Consider the following 20,955-nt stretch of genomic DNA (forward strand, 5'->3'; position numbering starts at 1 on the left):
TGAAAACTCAAAGAAAGAATGGAGTGAGTGGAGATATCCTTCACTCCACTACGTCCAAACCATTGGAAGTTTGTTTTGGTCCCCCTTCGAAATTGCTGCTGTTCGGCTGTCTTCCATGAGTTGGGTAAATCGGGACAGAATCTCGTGATGGTGGTTTGGGGTGGAGGACGAAAAGTGGAACATGGAATCCGAAGGGGCAGCAGAGGGGTGGAGGGATGCGTCGGTCCTCCGTCTCGGGACGTTGCGCCCGACGACCCGTGGTCGAAATCCAGTGACGGCGCGAGAGGAATGCATTCAGAGTTCTCGGATGTGCGCCCGGCGCCAATCTGTTGTTGTGGGTTGTCCGCAGATAAAGTTGTAATCGCCATCTATATGCCGTCATTGACCCTCTTGAGTTTCCCAGAGGAAAAACTTCCTGGTAATATTTTGTGTTGGCCCCTTATTAGGACGGGCGCGTTTTCCCTTTTTTAAAGGTGCTCAAATGCCAAGGCCGAAACGTTGTTGTTTTCACTTTTTAAAAGCCACCCCTGTTCGGTCGGGTTTCGGGAAATAGTTCACACGTGAATCGATCCAGTATATAACGTTCATGGAAGAGCCAAGGATGGATTGCTTTATTTTAAGAGGCACCAACTGTAATTGAGAGAATCAGTGAACTGAAGAGTTGCAGAGCTTATAATCTGTGATATGTGAAATATTTCGAGTTTGTCACGGTTATTGTTGACCCGCTTACCAAATCTCCTCGAACTGTTTGGAGTATTGATTGTGAATCGAGTCCCGTAACTGTTGTGAAAGGGTAGGTATTCCTCCGTGAGAAAGGGTGACTAATAGCCTATCAAAGTTGATCGCGATTTCTTCGGGTTTTCAGGTCACCGATTGTTTCTAGCTGAAAAAAATAAAAGTAGCTCTTCCCTCGAGCATCTTTCCCGTTGACTTCCTTCTCGTAAAGTGTAACCGCTTTTTTGTTTTCATGTGTAAATGAATTACTTTTAGTAAATCGACCTCTAATCTTAATAACGTCAATAAAACACAAATAACTTCGTAAAAATTGTTATTTCCATTTCCCCGGAATATACATCGGTGTTGAAGGTCTTCGATTGATTTTTTCCGGAACCTCTGGTTAACCTCCAGGACTGCGACTATTATTTCCGATTCTTATCACTAAAAGTGGCCATCTAGATAGAGATTGTTCCTCTGAGCGTCCTTTGTGCGTGGGATTATAGGTAGAAAACTTTCCCACGCCAAAACTAAGGACTGCAACTGCTGATTAGGGAGATATAAATAGCTGAAACATCGGAGCTCATTCAATTATATTTATTTCGTGTTATCATTCATTTACTGTTTTTTTCACTTTATCCATGTTTTCTAGTCATCGTCATGTTATTTCGGGAATGCCCTTATTTTCATTTAGTAATTTACTTAACCTAAGTGTACTGCTTCTTTAATAAATACTCATTTGATACCAAGCGGGTGTTGGTTTTAATATTCGATTCTTTCAATCATGTCTCAATCTTCCATTGTTCTCGTTGCTTTAATCCCATTATGTAACTTTTAATACACATGGTCGAATAAAATTGCAGTCTGTTTTCAGACTTCCTCTTAAATATCTTTTCCAATGTTCATATTCATAGGTGTGAGGGCGGTATACATTTTCAAACATCTTTTGGGCGCTTTTAAAGGAATCCTTAGCTTTTCAGTTAATTAATTTTGTGGTCGCCGTTGCATTCGCCATTACTACCACGCACAATGAGAAAATTAATGGGTGATAACTAGTATTATTTATTATAACTTGTAAAAAAAGAGTGGCTGAGTTACCTTTAGATGATTTAAGTTACCGGCGCAAAATTAAATATTTGAAGAAGTAATTGATAATCAATTATCCGCACCCTGACTAGCCCGCCTACATTTCCTGTTTTCGATTTCGTCTCTCCTGTAAAAACAGATACAACTTCATGGGGATATTCGACTTATGTTTTAGTTTGTAAATCACTCGATTAATGGTAGTATAGTTCTAGGATCAATACTTGGGAGGGAAACTTTTGATCCTTCCCAAATGAACAAGTTTGTTGTAGCTCATTCACGAAATCAACCTTCGGATTGATGGCCGTATTGGCATAATAAAACGTTTTCTATTAGTATTTATTCGCATGTTATGTTTCCCAATAATCGAAGTGAAATCCTGTCCTTGAATTAAAATTGAGGAATCATAGAGAAATGTAATGATTGAGTTTTCTGATAAAATTGCCCCCGTTGCCGAAACTAAGAACCACTTCTGTGCTACATTTTGTTTTCCGAGCGTAGTCTTGAGTCAAAAGAGGTGGGGAAACGGGCTCCGATCAGCGACTGTATCGCGAAATGGGGTCCTTGCGAAAAATAGTACTGTGGGTCTATTACAATAGATAGCTGATAAATATTGAAAATTGATAGATTGAAATCTTATATAATAGTGACCTAGATTAAATGAATTTTAATCTAATCAATTGTGCTGTCATTGTTTCATTGTAAAAATATGATTTTATTTGAATCCCTTCCATATCCTCCCGCCTGAGAAAAAATAAGCCTTGCGAACCTGGATCTGAATAAAAATAAAAATCTGAGTCTGCCCATCTAAAATTACTTTTTATTCCCCCACTATGAAGAGGGCGCTCTTTTCTCACAATTGCAGAATTACGGTGCGGTGACGAATATCTGTGTGTCGTTGCTTGAATAGATGATCCAGGAGAAACTACAAGCATTTAGAAGACGCGCAACGACTCGGGAGGGCGCGTTTCATTTTCTCCAGCCTGCCATACCCGGACGCGCGACCTCTCTGGCATGCGGGAGGGGCTTAGAGCGTGCCATGAGACATCCTTCCGTTCCCCGGCCATGCACCCGAGCAAGCGTGATCAATCCGAAAGGCCGCGCCGCTCGAGTCCGTAATAAATCTCCCGCCAGCCTCTTTTCTCCTGCTCCCTCCAGGCAGGCAGGAATTAGGGGTTGGGGGAGAGGAGAAGGTGGCAACGGGTGAATTCTAAATTGCAGGAAGAGGAGAGAAAATGGACTCTCACAAAGGCACGGCTGACCGTTCCAATTGGAGCGGAATCGAAAGGAAGCTCGCGAGACAAGAGGGTCCCGGGGATTCATTCTTCGGTCTGAGGATTTGAGATTTCGCCGTCTCCTGAAAAATACCCAATAGCAGGCCGGAATACTAGCGGCCCCACGGGAGATTCGGCGATCCGCTCGCCTCTTAGATCCACTCTACCGTGCGTTTCCCTCTTAGCGCACGCGTTTCGGGCGTTTTATTTGGTCCCCAGGTCGTTTTCTCACGCCATTGAACAATTTGGGAAAGGAGAGTCTTATAATTCAGGACTCCGAAGTGGTGAAAGTTTCTTCAACCCAGAGTGCTCATTTAGACAACGCTTCCCACCTTCGTGCCCGACATGACTTAAAAGAGTCGCTGCTGTCAGGAAAGTTCGTGACCCATCCCCCCGTCGTATTATTCAAGTGATTTCTGGCAAAATCGTCAGCTTTTCTGGATGGAGATGGGCGCAGTAAGCATTACAAGATAACAGGAGTTGGCTCTGAAAATAATTGGAGCCAAATTAGAAGTTCAAAGAACAATGTCTGATAATATTGTATGGTTAGTCGTCATATACCTTCCCACTTAATAGATAATGCAAACCTTTTCATTGATGGTATGTAGCCGGAAAGGCTGTGGCATGAAAAGAATCTTGTTTTCTCGCCAATTTTCATAGAAAGTTAATTATTGCTCCCCAACAACACTATTTTTTTCTCTGCAAATTGCGCTAATTTTAACGATTAAATATCCTAATGAATGTATTTTGTTGCATTTGACATGTTTTGGAAGAAAAATACCCTACTGACTGGCTTTTTCTCCCTGTGGCTCGGAACTCAACAAAATAAAAAAAAAAGATTTGTGTGCTAATCCCGTCATATGTAGGCGTGAAATGATTCGTTGGAAAAGAAACTGTCTGAATTTGCAAGCGGTCAACGAGTATAGAATACATAATTCGATTTCAGGCGAAGAACCGTATCATCGCTAACAGTGCGCCAATCCGAATATTGATGTTTTTCACCCATCCACATCACTGTACTCGGTATTCGTTCTCTAAATCCTTTTCATAATCTCAATATTTTTGTTACGCATTTATATCTTTCTTCTCTAATTCCTTCATTCAATTCCTGATTTTCCAAGTGTATTTCATGTAAACCGGCCCCTTATTTTGTACCCTAAGATTGTTCATTCTTTATCTTCAACTAATTTATCTTTTCTTACTATAAAGTTAACCAAAACGATTTGTCTGGAAAATTGGTGCGTTCACGTTGACTTCAGAAGTTAAACATTCCCGCGATTATTTTTCAAATATTAGAAGTTGTAATTATCATCATCGTAGAGTGAGGAAATCATCATTATTTGGCTGAGGAAAAATTATCGCCGCTTCCCCAATTATTTTTATTTCACTTTTATAATTAAATATCTTTGGTGTGGTTGGATTTCTCTCCGTGGTTAACACTGTGAACAGTGCTTATTTAATATGGTGACTTCTCAGACCTTCCAGTAAGTAATTTTAGGCAGCGGAAATTACCCAAGGTACCCATTCCACTTGGCTCTGAGGAATTCGCGAAATATTTTCACGAGTGACACTCTCGTTTGCATTTCAACGATCTGTCTCTGTGCTGTTCGAGTTATTTTCTTTCGAGGAAAACTTATTTCAGCAGAAAAATATTCTTACGGATTCATTGCCGCTGACAAATTATCATAAACTACAACAGTCCGAGAACAAAAGGTTCCTTCTTACTGATTAACTTTATCGGATATTGATTGGAGCATTTTGATTTTCATGCGCTGGAAGAACCAAAGTCGACCAAAAACAGCAGTCGGTGCACGCTGTTGAAACCAGCGCTTGGCAAAGCCTCATACTGGAAAGGAAGTTGCGCAAAATCTGAGAAAATATACGGATGGTATCTACGAAGGTCGTTTTGCCTCCAAGCTAATTAACTAATGGGACTTGGTTCTCCTGTATGAGTTCCCTTGAGAACAGAACTGTCGGCTTAACTGAAAGTCCTTGCAGTTTGTCACTATAGTGTGTTTGGCTCGTATATTTTTTCGTCTCCTGTCATTATGGGAGAATGCGTTTTCATATCTGTATTTTCATAAGTGAAGACGAGAAATATTTAAGTGCCGTGATTTTAAATACGATGATGGAATGCTTTGTTTGAGAATCTCCAATGATTATTTATCGTTTGTCAATAAATTTCTCAGCCCACTGTAAAAGAAGGTAATTTTATGTCGTTAAAAATCGTTTATTTCGAATTGAAAGTACTTTTTTGAAATCACTGGTGAATATTTTGGAGTGTTCTAATATTCTCCACCCCAATAAGAGATCAATAATATCGATACTTAAGCGTATTCTTTTGCTTCTTGAAGGCTCAATTAATAGATAAAGTGTTCGATATTACCTACGCGTACATACCACATTATAAATTGTATGTAATCGTAGTGAAAATTTCATGAATGTGTCCAAGGTTTGTACAAAAAGTATCGGGAATAATTTTTTCTTGGTGTGACTGTACGTCGCATCGCGTTCGCACCGCGTAGGCTCGGCGGTGAGGGGTCTAGCCTGCAACATGCTCCAAGTGCCAATCGCCTGAGAGTGTTCATTCGGAATAGATTGTGTTTATGATAAATTGACCCCTGTCGAGTGACTCGTTGCAAGCGCAAAATGCAGCTAACGATTGAACAGCAGTACGCCATCAAATATTGTGTTGGACTGGGGAAATCAGGTTCGGAGAAGTTGGGTATGATTTGCCAAGTATTCAAGGATGAAAGCATGGCACAAACTGCAGTTTTTAAGTGGCAAAAGCCTTTCAACGATGGCCGAGAGAGTGTGGAGGACGAGCCCCGCGCTGGGCGGCCGTCGACGTCAAGAGCCGACGACAACGTGCAAAGAGTGCATGGAGTTCTGAATTCAGACTGTCGGTTAAGTGTGCGTATGATCGCAGATCGTATTGGCATTGATAAGATGGCAGTTCACACCATTATCACTGAAAATTTGGCGATGCAAAAGATCTGCGCTAAACTCGTCCCAAAGGCCTTGACGGACGACCAAAAGCAGAATCGAGTGTCCGCTGGCGAATACCTTCTTTAAGGGCATCACGACGATTTCCCAACCCCCTTACAGTCCCAAAATTGGCATCAGAAAACTATTTTCTATTTCCAAAGGTGAAATCCTCCCTCAAAAGACACCACCATGGGCTCTTTAAGTGCCGTCAAAGATGCTTGCTCCCGCACCCTGAAGGACCTTCTGGAATTCGCCAACCAGGGAGCTTTCGAGTCGTGGAAAAGCCTCAGACAAAAGTGCTTCGACGCTCAAGGGATGTACTTTGAAGAATTTTAGAGACATTATTACAATACTTGAGATAAATTATTTTTGCGAAATCCTTCACGATCCTTTTTTATGCAAACCATGCATATTAGATTAAAATTAAATTAGCTTGATCAAAGTCTTCGTTTCGTGAAGACCAGGGACTCTTCCACCCACGTCGTGATTATAAAATTTTTTAAAGACTGCAAGATCAGAAAACGAGAACTCAATTCCCTAATTGTCGGTAGGCTTTCTTTTTCACCGAGATTTCAGCCGAGATTGTGACGTCATCCCCCTAAACGTTATCCGAGAACGAACCTGTGTGCAGTAGAACTTTGCCTTTGTTATAGTTTATATTATGCGTTTCAGTATGACATTAATTGTAATAGATTGATAAATATGAAAGTATAATTTTTAACCTCAAGAAACTGAGATCATCTCCCGCGAAAAACGATTTTTTTCATGTCATCTTCAATAATGTTTGCATTAGAATGTTCCGCCGCATTATCACGAAGTGCTAAATTTCTTGTACTGCGTCCTCCTGATGGCGACGTACATAAAGTCATCGGGCGGGATACTTATTTCGTTGTAAAGTATTACAAAATTGATTACCTCAAAATTGAGTCATATACCGATGCTAATGAAGTCAGTCCCAAAATTCAGGAAACTCTATGTTATTAAATGAGCCCTAATGCGCATTTCGAAACACAACTGACCCACGCATTCGCGCATAGAAGTTCCCTAGATCTCGCGCTCAGTTGCCGACCAGGATGCGCATTTCGAAACCTCGAGGAAGCTTTTCCCGCCCTCTTGAATCGATTCCCTCCCCCATCTTTTTTTTCTCCTCCTTTTGTTCGCATGCAGCTGTTGTTTTATTTTTCGGAAACAGCATGCTCGAAATGATAATGGAGACGGAAGTGCAGTGGTAGGACTTCCATCCTGTCCGCGTCGTTCCCCGCCCACCACGGCCCCCGCTCCTCCGATACGCCCCCGCCTCCTCTTACTTTTTCCCTTCCTTGGCAAATAAAAGAAAACATTTGCATCCCCTATTCACACGCTTCCCACAAACCACTCCCTCGGGTCTGCTACAGATTCGTACTGTAATCCGTTGAGTAGTAGGGGCAGGGTTTGTACAGTCCTTCGGAACCTGATATTTGTTTGTTACTACTTCACATCGGACAAGGCATTAAATGATTTCTTATCGTATATTAATAATTCCAGTTATTTTTAATGTCAGATCCAACCAACGGTGATTACTTTGCGCCTCGTCGCTGGGCATATTGCAAATCTATTTTCTGCATAACGACATTGTCCTTCCCATGCCTCAATCGATCATATCGCACGAGGGCTAGCAGAACACAATTCTAAAACAATTAACGCTGAGTTAGTAGTGTTCAGATTATGTTTTCAAACGCAGAATCCAAGGTACAATTTCAGCATGATGTGAAAAATAGTTACTATTTAAAGACTCATTCAATTCATTTCTGCCATCATGGCGTCATCATTCAGATGCTCCAACCCGGATCTTCGCTATTTTCACTGCTGCTGCCCCTGTCCATCGCTCAGTATTATTTTTGAGAAATAAACCGGATGTAATTTCTTGATATGTAACGTACCGAGGTATTGTTGTGACAATACTCATACGTGGCTTACCAAAGGAATGAGCTCTGGACATTGTTGTGTCGCTAAACTGATTGATCTTGGGTTCGAGTTTGTACTAATTATTATTGGTAATCTACCGGTTAATATAGGTTTTGGTGGACGCAATATACCAAACGGTACAGCGACAATTTCCTTGTGTCTCTTAACAAACCGAGCGCGACATCCAACCCTACACCAGTAGGGCCCTATCACACTCTGTATGCTTCCTTCCTCCCTTCATTCCGTCCAACATGCTTATTCTATTCCTGCCCCTTCTTGGCTTACCTGACATCCCCTCTATCAGTCTTCAACATCTCATTACCCATCAAAACGCTCTGCATCCATTTTTAATATCTCCTTATGATTTCTTTCATCATTCCTCTCTCATCCCCAACATACCTAGCACTTGGTCATTTGTTTTCCTTTCTGTCAACGTAACCTTATCCATTCTTCTCCAAAGCCACATTTTAAAAGCCTCCAATGTATGCCTATCATACTGCTTCAATGACCATGTTTCTGCGCCGTACAAAACCACGCCCCATATGATGTTTTGACGAGTCTTTTCTCAATGAACTTACTCAATGTCATTAATAATAATATTCAATCAAAATTTTCAAAAGAAAATATGCTTAGGTGAGTTAAGTAAGTTATGAGGTGGAAGATTGTATACAATGATAAATAAAGAATTTTTTTAAATATTGAACTTGGCTCACTGCGATAATCAGCCAATCATTGCTACACATTTATCCGCTATTGTAAAATTTAGTTACCGGAAAATGATACTGAGAATAAACTTTACAGGTTCTGGCCACACTTGGTGGAAGTTGTGTTTACGTATACATAAAATGAAAGAGAGAACGCATCTTATTACATATTTATGCCTAATGATGCCATATTACGTTGAAACGCGTTGTACCAAAGCAAATTCTGTGGAAAAGATCCTTTTCTCTTCCATTTGATGGTCATACTTAGAAGTTCAAATTCGCTCTTTGTTTTAATAAATTATGGAACTAACAACCCTTTAATAGTTTTTGAAATTTAAATAAAAATCTACTCATTGTATAATAAAAAGCGATCGGTAGTAAGTAATGAAGTATCGTACGATATAATACTCATAATAATTGATTTGTAGATTAAGTTTGCTCTGTATATGCGGCCGCAGTGAAAGTGTGGGTTGTTTCACCAAGCATGGATAGCCAAAATCTTAATACTTTACCTTTTCATTATTTGAAGTATTATTGACGTAACCTATTTATATGTTCCCTTTTCCAATAGGTTTTTGGAATTTATACAATAGATAATTGCATTTTTTTTCTCTTTCATAGCTATTATTGGATATACCTACCAAATCAGTTAATCTTCGTGTTGTTGGCCAAAGAATTGCATTTTAATTATTTCTCGGTGTCTACCAATTTTTAATGTTTCTAATTTTTCCATCAGGCAATGCTGCAAGTCAAACGTGCTAACTTAATTCGTCAATGGGCGAATCTTCTAATTTTTGACGCCGTGAGCAAGAATCAAAATAAATATAAATTTAATTTAAGTGTAAATGTAGCACGATAATCGAGAAGGAATAATTTTGATAGTCATCCAACGTAATTAGCATAGTGCTGGTTTTTGCACTACATACATAAATATCAACAATTAGCCTCCTCCCACGATGATTGATTGTTCTATGACTCTACATCAACCTTAAAATCGAATTGTTGTGTTTAATTTAGTTTTGTCTTATAACTAATCGCGTTAAGATTAAGAAAGAATTGCGGGGTGTTCATTAATGCATTCCTTGTCAAATGAACTTGTTACTTATTTTCTAGTTAACTATTCCAGTTCAAGGGGATCGAGATGGTGCAAGGGCTAACGTACTGGCTTCCCACCCAGAGGGCGCGGGTTCAAATCCCGGCGGTGTTGAGTATTTTTCAGAGGTATCTCGATCCCTACTTGAGGTGCTTTGTGGAGGGCACTTGGAGTGAGTACGCCGTCCGTCGGATGGGACGTTAAACTGCGGACCCCTTGGCGCCTTTCGTAAAGAGTTGCTAATGCCGACGCCGGCTTTCTCTCCACCCTTCATCCTTTCCTTTCCATCTCCTATGGCGCAAATGACCTCAGTTGTCGGTCCCCTCCCCTAAAAACTACAAAAACTACTACTACCTATTCCAGTTCAATGGTATGTCTGGGTCACAGTTTTACCTCATGACGAGTCAACGGGTGGACATTATCCTAATAAGGAACTCGTTACTCGCTGAGTACTCTCACCCTTTCACGCTGTATCCCTCTTGTGTTTTTAAGTTCCATTCACTTCTTCTTCTCCAACAAACTTCGTCACGGAGCGAGACGTGACCCCTCGTGACCGGAGAGTATAATCGTGGCACCCCGGGAAATGCGATAAAAGTCATATCCGGTTGTTTTGATATTAAAACATATGCTCGCGCATGCCCATCGTCTGTCCAATAGCTGCTGCAGCAGAATTGTTCATTATATTTTTTTTTCTTCTCCCACATCTGCGCGGGTGAGTCCATGGGTCTCGCACCACGAGTGTGAAAACGAGGTGTTCTTTCGCCGCGAGGCGTGCGCGGAGCGAGTGGTTCTCGATCTTGTTTTTGCGGTCATCGTGTTACCGACGCGGCTCGCGGGTGGCTCCGTTAAGTTCCCCTCCGTTGGGTAGTATGTGCGAGAGTGATTAACGCCGTAGAAACCTTCGTCCCCCCCCTCCCCTCTCCTCCGTGTCTTCACTAAAACCTTTAAAAAAGCACCTTATTTGTCGTTCCACTGGTTTTGAACGAGCAAACATTCATTTAAAAAAAATTATTTTTACGAATTGGAATAGTTGAAAATCTTGGATATTAACCGTGGAAATATTTCTATAGCGGGGCATCGGCGTTTCTTTCACCACCGTTGCATGACATATGTCCGCTCATTTCTATGTACCGTTTTAAAGATGCGCTGACGTTCAATGTCTTGCTTGATAGTTTTTATACAAAATTTAGTCAGATTTTGCATGTAGTGATTCAGTTGAAGGTCGATAGAAAATGTTATGTTGCTACTGTTGTATATTTCACCACTAGTTGCTATTGTTGTATATTTCAACGAAACGACAGCATGGCAATGGAGAGAACATCGTTAAAACCAGCTAAAACGACGTTTAAGGTAAAAGACGTACTTTTCATGACGATTTCATGTTAGGTGTCATGCATGAGTCATTGTATGCTGCAAAAATATAAATTTTATGTAGTCCCTGTAGTCCTCTGAATTTCTCAATTACTTACAAGAATGGTTTTAAAAAATGTGATAATATCAAAAATCATTATAATGTTGGAGTTATCCCTGTAATTGTACGTTCTCTCGAAGGCGATTATTATTGGCAGAGAGGTAAGAAGTAATGTAAAAATTGATTAATTTCTGCGGGAATGATGTTTGAAAAACTTGATGCTTTGTGACGATTTACTTAGACATTACGAATGCTGAAATCATAGTGACCACAGCAAAAGCCCAAGTTCCCCTTTATCTTCAACCTTGAGTACATATGATCAGTGCTTCCAGTGATGCATATCCTATATTAATGGGAGTTAAATGACCGTGGGTTTGAAGCCGAGACGAGAAAAATCTCCGCTATAAAATATTAGTTACAGTTAGGTTCAAATACATTGAATAGATTGCTCATAATTGAATTCGCGCTGATTCTATTTTTAAGAATAAACTAATTGATTTCTCTAATATCTTTTTAGATAATCTTCTGTAAGTATTCCATGCATTATTCGAGTGATTTGGATCGATAATTTCAGTTTTATTGGGGTAATTAACTGAGTAAAATTCTGAAAAATTCGATAAATATCCGAATGGAAGTAATATTGAAAAAATGGTATTGTTTTTTTATCCTATATTTATAAGTTAGTTTATGTGTTTAGATTATTCTTCTGTGAATTAGCGGTAATGTGAGCAATTACATTACTTTAATTGATTTTAAATACAGAAATGCATTGCGTAAAAGTAGCGTAGGTGTAAACAACATTTTTCCATCTTGATATTCTTGCAATCGTTTCAGAACATCGGGAATAGGATCTCGGCTGCTCAGTGGCATCTTTATGACAACCACCGAGATGAGATGATGTCCATGAAGAAAGCTGCTCTGGAGTTAGATGCTGCCCTTCCCACTCGCCGCGCGCTCGGTACTTGGGCGGCCGTCGAAATTATGGCGGACGTGGACGCTTCGCCAGCCGGCGGAGGTTTGATAGCCGCGTCCGCCTCCCAGAGGAACGATCAGAGGCGTAAGCCGGCGACTCTTCCGCGGCCCAACTCCAGCTTCCTCCATGGTTTCCTTAATTCCTACCAGCACAAGCCCCCGGAAGCGACAGACAGTTTTACCAAAGAACCCCCCGCAAACAGTGCCTCGGATTTAAAGAAAGAGGAACAGGTTGATATCCCGCACGATGGAAAATTCAGCAACGCATGGAGTGCGTCCCAGATGGTCCCCGGCGATGAAGACGATAGGGTCGACTCAGGGGATTCTACTCTTACGGAAATATCGAAAGAGACCCCGGTTTCATCCAATAGCACTCCTGGACGCCAAGCAGATTGCGACGACGTCACAAGAGAGAGTGCCGAAAAGTTGGAGAATGGGAGGAATTTCGGCATAACGACTGATTTGCTGCGTCCTTCTTCGAGAGAGAAGAAGGAAGAGCAGGCAAAAATGACGCTGGGGACCACGACGGATGGGATTTCCAAAACAGATAACGAGTCGACTTTGTCGAGCCAGTCGAAATCCGGCGAGGAAGAGGTTCCGGTGACGCCTGTCCCAGAGGTTTCGAGAGGGGGTGGAAGCGGGGAGGGCAACAAGAGCGATGGTCCGCCACTACCGCCTCCGGGACCCTCGGCAGGATGTCACCGTCTCTCCCCTTCCCCTTCCTCGCAGTCTGTCCAGACTCCGTCGCCTTCTACGCAATCGCCCTCTTTCGCCGCGACCAATTCTCCGAAGAAGCCAAGCTTCCGGGTTGTGCGTCGCCGGGATTCGAGGAGGAAGGAGGCCAGGAGACACCATGCAATGGCCGTGTTACCCAGCAGCAAGGTCGCGACCCTCGCATCCAAGTTCAACGCGCTGATACTCGAGAAGGAGGGCTCTCCATCTCAACCTAAGACGGGTGCCCGACTCTACAGGACGCTCCCGTCTCCGAAGACTACCAGCGCGGTGGTGCTGAGGAGGAGGGGTCTTGCTTACATCCCAGGGGAGTGCGAGCTGAGAAGGCAGTGCAGGAAGAGGGGAGAGGAGGTGGGTGGCCGGAAATCTGACGGAGATCTGCCCAAGAGGTCTCCAAGTTCAGTGTCTGTGAACAGCGTGTCTGTAACCCTGAAACCCCCCAAAACTTCGGTCACCAGCGTGAAGGATGCCATCAGGATATTCGAGGACAACCTCCGATCGCGCCCTCCAGTCCCCCGAAAACCTAAGCTCACGACGGATACTTCCCCTAAGTCTTTCCCGGAGATAACGAGCCCCAAACCAAATGGCGAGCTCCCACGATTGTTGGTTGCCACGAAAATTGAAGTTTTCCATCCTGAATCAGTCTCCAGTGTCATAGAAGCTCTTAAGTCCAATGAGGAAGTCATCGAAATCGTCGAACCCGAAAATGATTCGTGCGTGTCTTTGGAAAAACCCTACATCGACGTCTCGGGAAGTGTTGCTGCAGACGTCCCCGTGGAGCAGTCAACAATCTCATCCAAAGAGGCTGAAGAAAGCGACGGAGGCTATGAGCCGGTGAGTCCAATCCCACTCCCCGTTCCCCAGTTGCTGTCGCTCAAGCCAGCGCCCCCGGTGAAACCCAACTCCTCCTTCTTGTGGGGTGCACTTTCCCAACCCTGCTCCGTTTCATCCTCCCTTTCGCTCTCCCCAAAGAAACTGTCCCTGCCGGAAAAGCACCCGGACGTATCTCCATCGACGGAATGCCCTCCTCCCTTTCCCCCTCTTCCAGTTACCGACGGGTACGACTCCCTGGAAGACGAGGAGGACGGTTACGACGACATTGGGCCACCTTCGGAGCCGAAGGGGAATAGCGAGTGTCCAGTGCAGGGTTGTGGTGGCGATGGTGGTGGCGAAGTGGACAGTTTAGGGGGCTACGAATCCTTTTCCGTGCCTGGCTCGAAATGCGAGGAGCAGAAAGATGGGGAGAGAGGCTCCGCCGTCGTCGGAATGGGAGAAGTCGTTGCCGGTGGCAGGAGACGCAAACAGGGGAGGATGGTGGATTTTTACGAGGGTGTGGAAAGTGTTTACGATGACGTGCGTTCGATGGCTGCTGCGGCGGCAGCCGCTGCCAAAGCTGAGACGACCTCTGTGTCAAACTGTTACGAGTCCATTTATTGTGGGGAAGGGAGGATGTGTGTGGGGGTGTCAAGGACGGGGGCGCCAGGTGACAGGAGGAGTGTATCCAGTGAAGAAAGTAGGGGTGGAAGCGGCGGAGGCAGCGACAGCCTGAGTGGGATTGAGCTGAAAAGCAACAGCCTGTACGGGAGGTGCGGCTCCGTGCTGTCAGACAGCGGGGAGTCTAACAATTCTGAAGGTATTTTGGACTGCCTAATGTTATTTTATATCCAAAGCCATATAGTAGCATTTGTTTGCTTGTTCCTTTTTTCCGATTCAGCGTACTCCTTAAACTTTGCAGGATTATTGATAAATAATATTAGGGAAAGCGCAACTAGTTGCATTTCATTCTGAATACGAAAAATAAAAACTTACTGAATCCTAATAAGTTATTTTCTACGGTGTCTCAGCTAGCTAATTTCTTGGAGACAAAATTCCTCAGAAAGATAGGTTACCTAAGTCCTAATACCAATGAAATTTCTCTTAATCTCCTTGTTAAATGAGATACATTTATTTTTCCCCAATCGAGCTACCCGAAAATTAGCATATGAAGTGGCTTTCGCTTGCGTGAAAATTTCTTTTGTTTTACATAGTCGTCTTCCTTGTCTTCTTTGTAATCAATGACTTTACTCAACTTTAGAGGAGAAAGGAAATAGTTCCCATCGCATGTTAACGTTGCTCCTTATTCTCACGCTTTAACCCAAATACATCTCTTCTTGCTGTTAAGCGGAGAAAGTGATGTGGAAATGCCTTTGGGCATCACTATTACAATATTCAATAGAGGGTATCGGAATTTTGTGGTGGCTATCGTACAGGCTTCCCACCGTGAGGGCCCGGGTTCAAATTCTCGAGACAACAAATATTTATCAATGGTGTCCCGATCCCTACTTGAAGTGCTTTGTGGTGAGAAAATTCAGTGAGTTTGACGTCCATCGGATGGGACTTTAAATTGCGGACCCCTTGGAGCCTTTCGACAAGATTAGGCTAATGCCGACGCCGGGTTTCTCTCCACCCTTCCTTTCCCATCCATCCCTAATGGCGCAAATTACCTTAGCTGTCGGTCACCTCTCATGTAAACTACTAGATATTGAATAAATCTATTTACTGAACGTTGCGACTGTAGTCGAGTTTTTACTTTTTTAAAATCATATGTCAGTTTTCCCTCCAAGACCTACCTTAAAATGGTAGAATCCCAATAATAATATGGCAGGGTTGGATTAATTTCTTCACTGAAATATGTCGTGCGTCAGGATGTGTAAGCGCTTGGCGACTAAGACTTTTCTTCGCTTTAGCTTCGCTTTCCGACTCTCCTGGTTGTCCTAGCACCTATGCATAGAATCACAGTATGTCTTCGCCATGCCATAAGGTTACCCAGTGATCAATCGACCCAACACGAGTTTAAAACAGCACTCGTAGCCTTTACTAGCAATCGCTACCTTGGGTTAGAAAGATGACGCACCATCCAACAGACTAGCCAGGCCAATTTTTATTAATTATACCCTTACCGCTGGCATGCGTTGTACCCTTACAAATGCAAGTGTGTGTGGGTCACCGTGATAGATTTAAGGGAGTGATGCACATGGATCAAAATGAATAAATCGAGGAGCTATTATTCTTCAGGAGACTAGAAAATGGAGGAATGGCACATCTTAATTATTTTCTCGGCTACTAATAAACATTGCAGAGATCGTGAAAATCTCACAAGTTTTATGATGCACATTGCTGTTTTTAAAAATATTGATTAATGTCGTATTTCACAGTTTACCTGCTAAATGTTCAGACCGAAAACAGCCCTCGATTTTCAACGCAAGTGCCCTTAAATATTCTGCCTCGCTTGACGTTATATGTGTGTCTTTCGCGAATTGTCTGATATTCATAGTAAAAGCTTTTTATTGGTGTACAGGTATGTCAATAATATCGCTTAGGTGTATAAAATTCGTGGAGCGAAATTCTCTGCAGCCAAGTTAACAGGATTTCCACGTAGATGAAATTTTAGTGTTCCATTTATGGATAGCGGGGATAAAATTCAATACCTCGGTAGATCTGAGGTGGAACCTTGATGATCCGAGATTGTACACGAGAGACCCAGAGGTACCTGGAATGTTGTCTAACTTAAGGTAACTGGCGAAGCGCCCTTATGAACATTTAAGGGATAATATTCAACACTTTTTTACTGTTGACAAATTTCATTTAGTAGTGGGCGTATTAGGAGGGAGATCCCCAGCCAATATATTGAATATTTACAGGTATATGTCCGTATTATGTCCGAAGGCCTGGGTGTGTTTGTTTTAGGGTAAGTTTGTTTGTCGAATAAGGAATGAAAAGGGAGAATAGAGGAAAAGGAAAATGACTCGAAATCGGTATTATCCAATAATGGACCTCTTCGAGATGACGCGTGACCAATTGTTGCTCTCCCAAGTCCATTGCTGCTGACCATATCCGTTTCTTTTTGATTTTTCTATGCCCAGTTTTAGCTGTGGTCGGATGCTAAGGTTGTATGTTAAAGAGTCCACTTCATGACTAACAAAATAGAAATAAGACAAAACCAAGTTTAACAAAGCGACCAAAGTGCCTTATCTGGATATTAATTCTTGTTAATTAATAAGGATATTAAAAATTCTAAGCTCTATTGGCGCGAGAAGGATATTTGTATGCTCCTGGTAGGGTAACCCATGCCAGATAGGTCGAAGGGTAGAAACCAAACGAAAGTTAGTCCTTGCAGCGTCTGTTCCTCAGTAAGGCAGTCATTGAGTGATTGTGTCATCTTAAAAACACTGTTGGGGAAGATAACGGGAAACCACTTCAATTACTTATCCCAAGAATGTCATGATGGGCACTAGAGAGAAAATGAGTCCTGGGAACAACGGCACTCGGCCCAATCGGCCAAGTGTCGTGGTCGGCAGCGGGAGAGGCAAGGCTTCCGCGGTCTTCATCTCACGAAGCCCTTGCAATGCTTATGTGACAGTAGCAGCACAGGAGACACTGGAGAAGATCGAAAAATTTAGAATGGTGACTTGGAATGTTAGGACGATGTTGAGGAGAAAACAATTTGAAAATATAATGAGAGAAATAGGGAGAGGAAAGTAGATGTCTAAGGGCTCTGCGAGGCTAGATTGAAGGATAGCGGGGATTACTGAAGTCATAATTATGGAGTAATGAACAGCGGAGGGGAAGAGAGCCAACGAGGGATGGCAATAATGTTGAACTTTAAGGTAAAAATGAGCGTAGTGAATAAAGAGTAGACGAGAGGTAGAATATTGTTAGTAGAAGTAAAAGATGAACCAATGAACTAGGCAATTGTTCAGGTATACAAGTACTCGCCACCAAGCAATCATAGGGTTGAAGAAGTTGACAGGGTAAACGATCAGTCAGAGGAAATAATCGCCGGTGTTCCTTGGAGGGAAGCCTTTGATTGTAATGAAGGATTGGAACGCGACGGTTGGCAAAGGAAGAGGTGGTAGTTATAGGTAGGGGACTACGTTTTAGGCACAATAAATGGCTGCGGGGAGAAAGCAATAGTTCTGCAAGAGACAACGAAAACAAGCATTTGGTTTACACTCCACAGAAGACGTAGGTATGCATGGGAAACTCCCGGGGATTCAGGATGATGTCAAGTCTATATATGGTTAGGTAAAGATTTAGGAAAAGTATGTTTAAGTCGCACAGTTTCCGGGAACAGATGACGACTCGGACCATAATTTACATGAAGTAATAATTAGGTGTGGCGTCCGATTCGAAAAGATAAAACAGGGAAGATGGTTTAGGAAATAGAATTTAGAAGCATTAACTGGAACGACCAGAAATGAGTATCAGCAGGGCTTAGAGAAAATTATAAGTGGGGAAAGGGAGTTGGGATTTATACAGGAAAAAATAGGAAAATATCATTAAAGGGATATCGAAACCCGCAAACGAAACTACAGAAAAATGACAATTAAAAAAATTGAATTACAGACGAGATGATGAGAAAGATAGAGGAGAGAAGTAAATGGAAGGAGTAAGAAGGAAAAAGCGTTGCAAACAATCAAAGACAAGTCAAAATAAATATTAGTCATGGTGTCATAAAGTCATTAAGCCAGTAATTTTAGATGAAGTGTGACATAGATGAGGATAGCATAGCTCCAGGCTTACTAGATGGCGGAATCGAAATAATACTTAGGGAATTGAAATGAAATAAGGTTGTGGGGTTACACTACATTCCTTGGTACTAATGCTTTACGAAAAACGTGGGAGGTTTTTATGGACTAGTTCGTAGCATTTATTAGGGAGGAATTTAACTGGATGGCTTCGTCTGATCAGTGTTAGTTTCTGTTCCAAAATGAGAAAGGCAGCCAGATGTGAGGACTGCAGAGCAATGTTTGATTTCGCACGCAATTTAAATAGTTATCCGGTTCAATAATAAAAGGATGGAGAGAAGGGAAAATGATTACTTAGGAGATGATCAGTTTGGGTTCAGAAAGTGGGGAGGCTCGCGTGAGATTACCAATAGAGAGCATAGAATGCAATCGGGATGTATCAGTTTGTTTCATACGAGGGTCATCCGGAAAGTAGTACCCGTTCGTGCCGCATGAAGTGCTGACGACGCGAGTAGCCGCTGGACGAGGTCAGATAGCTTCAGTGGCTTGTCTGCCTTCTCTGAGCCAAGTTGCGTGACGCTAGCATTGCCTGTGTTGTTTCTGTGATTGTTTACAATGTTTAAAAAAATTGAGAACGCCGCCAGTTGTGAAGTGAGGGCAGTGATTAAATTCCTCAATGCAAGAAACGTTCGCCCATGTGATATTCATCGCCGATTAAAGGAGGTGTATGGAGACAATGTAATGGACGAGTCGTCTGTTCGGCGGTGGTGTCGCAACTTCAACATGGGGAGGGGGAACACACGCGACGATGAGCGTTCGGAGAGACCGTCTGTCATTACAGACCAACTGGTGAGCTCAGTTGACGAATTCGTGAGGAACGATCGGCGCGTCACAATTGATGACATCTGTGAGCATTTTCCCAATGTTTCTCGAACAATTGTTCATGAAATTGTTAAACACCATCTGCATTATGCAAAAATTTGTGCAAGATGGGTCCCTCGCGTATCTCAATGAGCTGGCGGCGAAGGACTATGCAGCAGGAATACAGAAACTTGTCACACGTTATGACAAATGCCTTAATTTGCTTGGAGATTATGTTGAGAAGTAGTTTAAAGTATCCTCTTTCAAATAAAATTTTTTATGTTTGTTAATATTTACTTTTGTGTCTTTATTTCACGAACGGGTACTACTTTCCGGATGACCCTCGTAGATTCCGAGAAGGAATTTGATTGAGTGAAATGGGTAGTATTATTGAATTTGTTCCAGAAAGGTGGCGTAGATTGGAGGGATAGGATGCTAATCCGCAAACTGTACATGTCTCAGAAGGCTCAGATGCGAGTGGAGGAGGATGGAGAGTACGGATGGACAGTATTAGGAGTAAAGTAAGGGTGTCCATTATCACCTGTGATGTTTACGATGTATGATGAGGAAATAGTGAAAGAGGCTAGGGAAGAACTGAATAAAGAAATGAAAGCTTAAATTTCGATAGGATGATTAAGCTTTAGGTTGCCAATCAGCTATAGTTTGCAAAAATTGCCGAGCGCATTGTTAAGTTAGTGCAATAGGTATGGAATGAGAACAAATTTTAACGAACACAAAATCATTGAGATAGGTATATGATGGGAATCAATGTTAGCCAAACAACGGTAATTCGATTTTCTAGAAAGAAAAAGGCTAAGTTAAGGTAAAAAGGAGTTACTAAACTAGAGCAGGTGGAACCGTTTACTTATCTCGGAAGTGCTCTGGACCAGAATGTCTAAATTGTAGAAAGTATAGAATAAGACTAAGAATTGTGTTAGGCTAAGACGCTTTTGCAAGGAGGAGGGAATTGATGACAGGTTGGTTGAGTAAACATGTTAAGAAACGTCTCATCAAAACTTCGGTATGAAGCGTGGTTATTTACGCAGCGGAAACATAGTCATTGTTGCAGGATGATAGGAGTAGATTGAAGGCTTTTGAAATGTCCGCATTGAGAAGTATGTAAAAGGTAAAATGAACAGAAAGGAAAACAAACGAGGAAGTGATAGGTATCATGGGGGAGGAGAGGGGATCGTTGAGAGGAATTCAAAAGAGGAAGGAAGGATATATGCTGCGTATTTTTATTTGCAATGGGATTTTGGAGACTGTGATAGAGGGGAGAATGTTAGGCAAACGAGGAAGGGGCAGGAATATAGGGATGTGGGGCGGAATGTAGGGAGGAAGGAAGTATTTGGAGTTGAAGAAGGGTTTATTGTAATGTAGGATGTTGGGTTGTGTTTTGCTAGGAGAGGCAAGGGAATAGTCGTTGTACCGTAGTGTTCTCTATTCCTTAAAAAACATACTCCAACTGGTAGATGATCAATAATAATAATTTTATACGCTGAGAATTTACTGTATGGAAATTGTAGTGAAGTTTTTTTCACGATTAAAGTGTAAAAATAATTCTTATAACGAAAGACCTAATTGACAGCTTATTTAACTTATGGATGCATACATGTAGCCATATCAATATCACACTCATGATGTAGGTACCTGGAAAAATTTCTTTCCCATT

General features: G+C 42.2%; 1 protein-coding gene across 3 annotated transcripts in view; it reads left to right on the forward strand.

The window, feature by feature from the left end:
* Window positions 1-20,955, forward strand: part of Exn (Ephexin) — a 218,176-nt gene that overhangs the window by 165,060 nt on the left and 32,161 nt on the right. For all 3 annotated transcript variants that reach the window (XM_071589976.1, XM_071589975.1, XM_071589977.1), the window contains exon 3: window positions 12,046-14,548. In XM_071589976.1, coding sequence (XP_071446077.1) covers window positions 12,046-14,548 — 2,503 coding nt within the window. The remainder of the gene's footprint in view (window positions 1-12,045; window positions 14,549-20,955) is intronic.

This window comes from Hetaerina americana, unplaced genomic scaffold, assembly GCF_022747635.1.
Source record: "Hetaerina americana unplaced genomic scaffold, ioHetAmer1.1.p SCAF_4, whole genome shotgun sequence".
Taxonomy (NCBI): domain Eukaryota; kingdom Metazoa; phylum Arthropoda; class Insecta; order Odonata; family Calopterygidae; genus Hetaerina; species Hetaerina americana.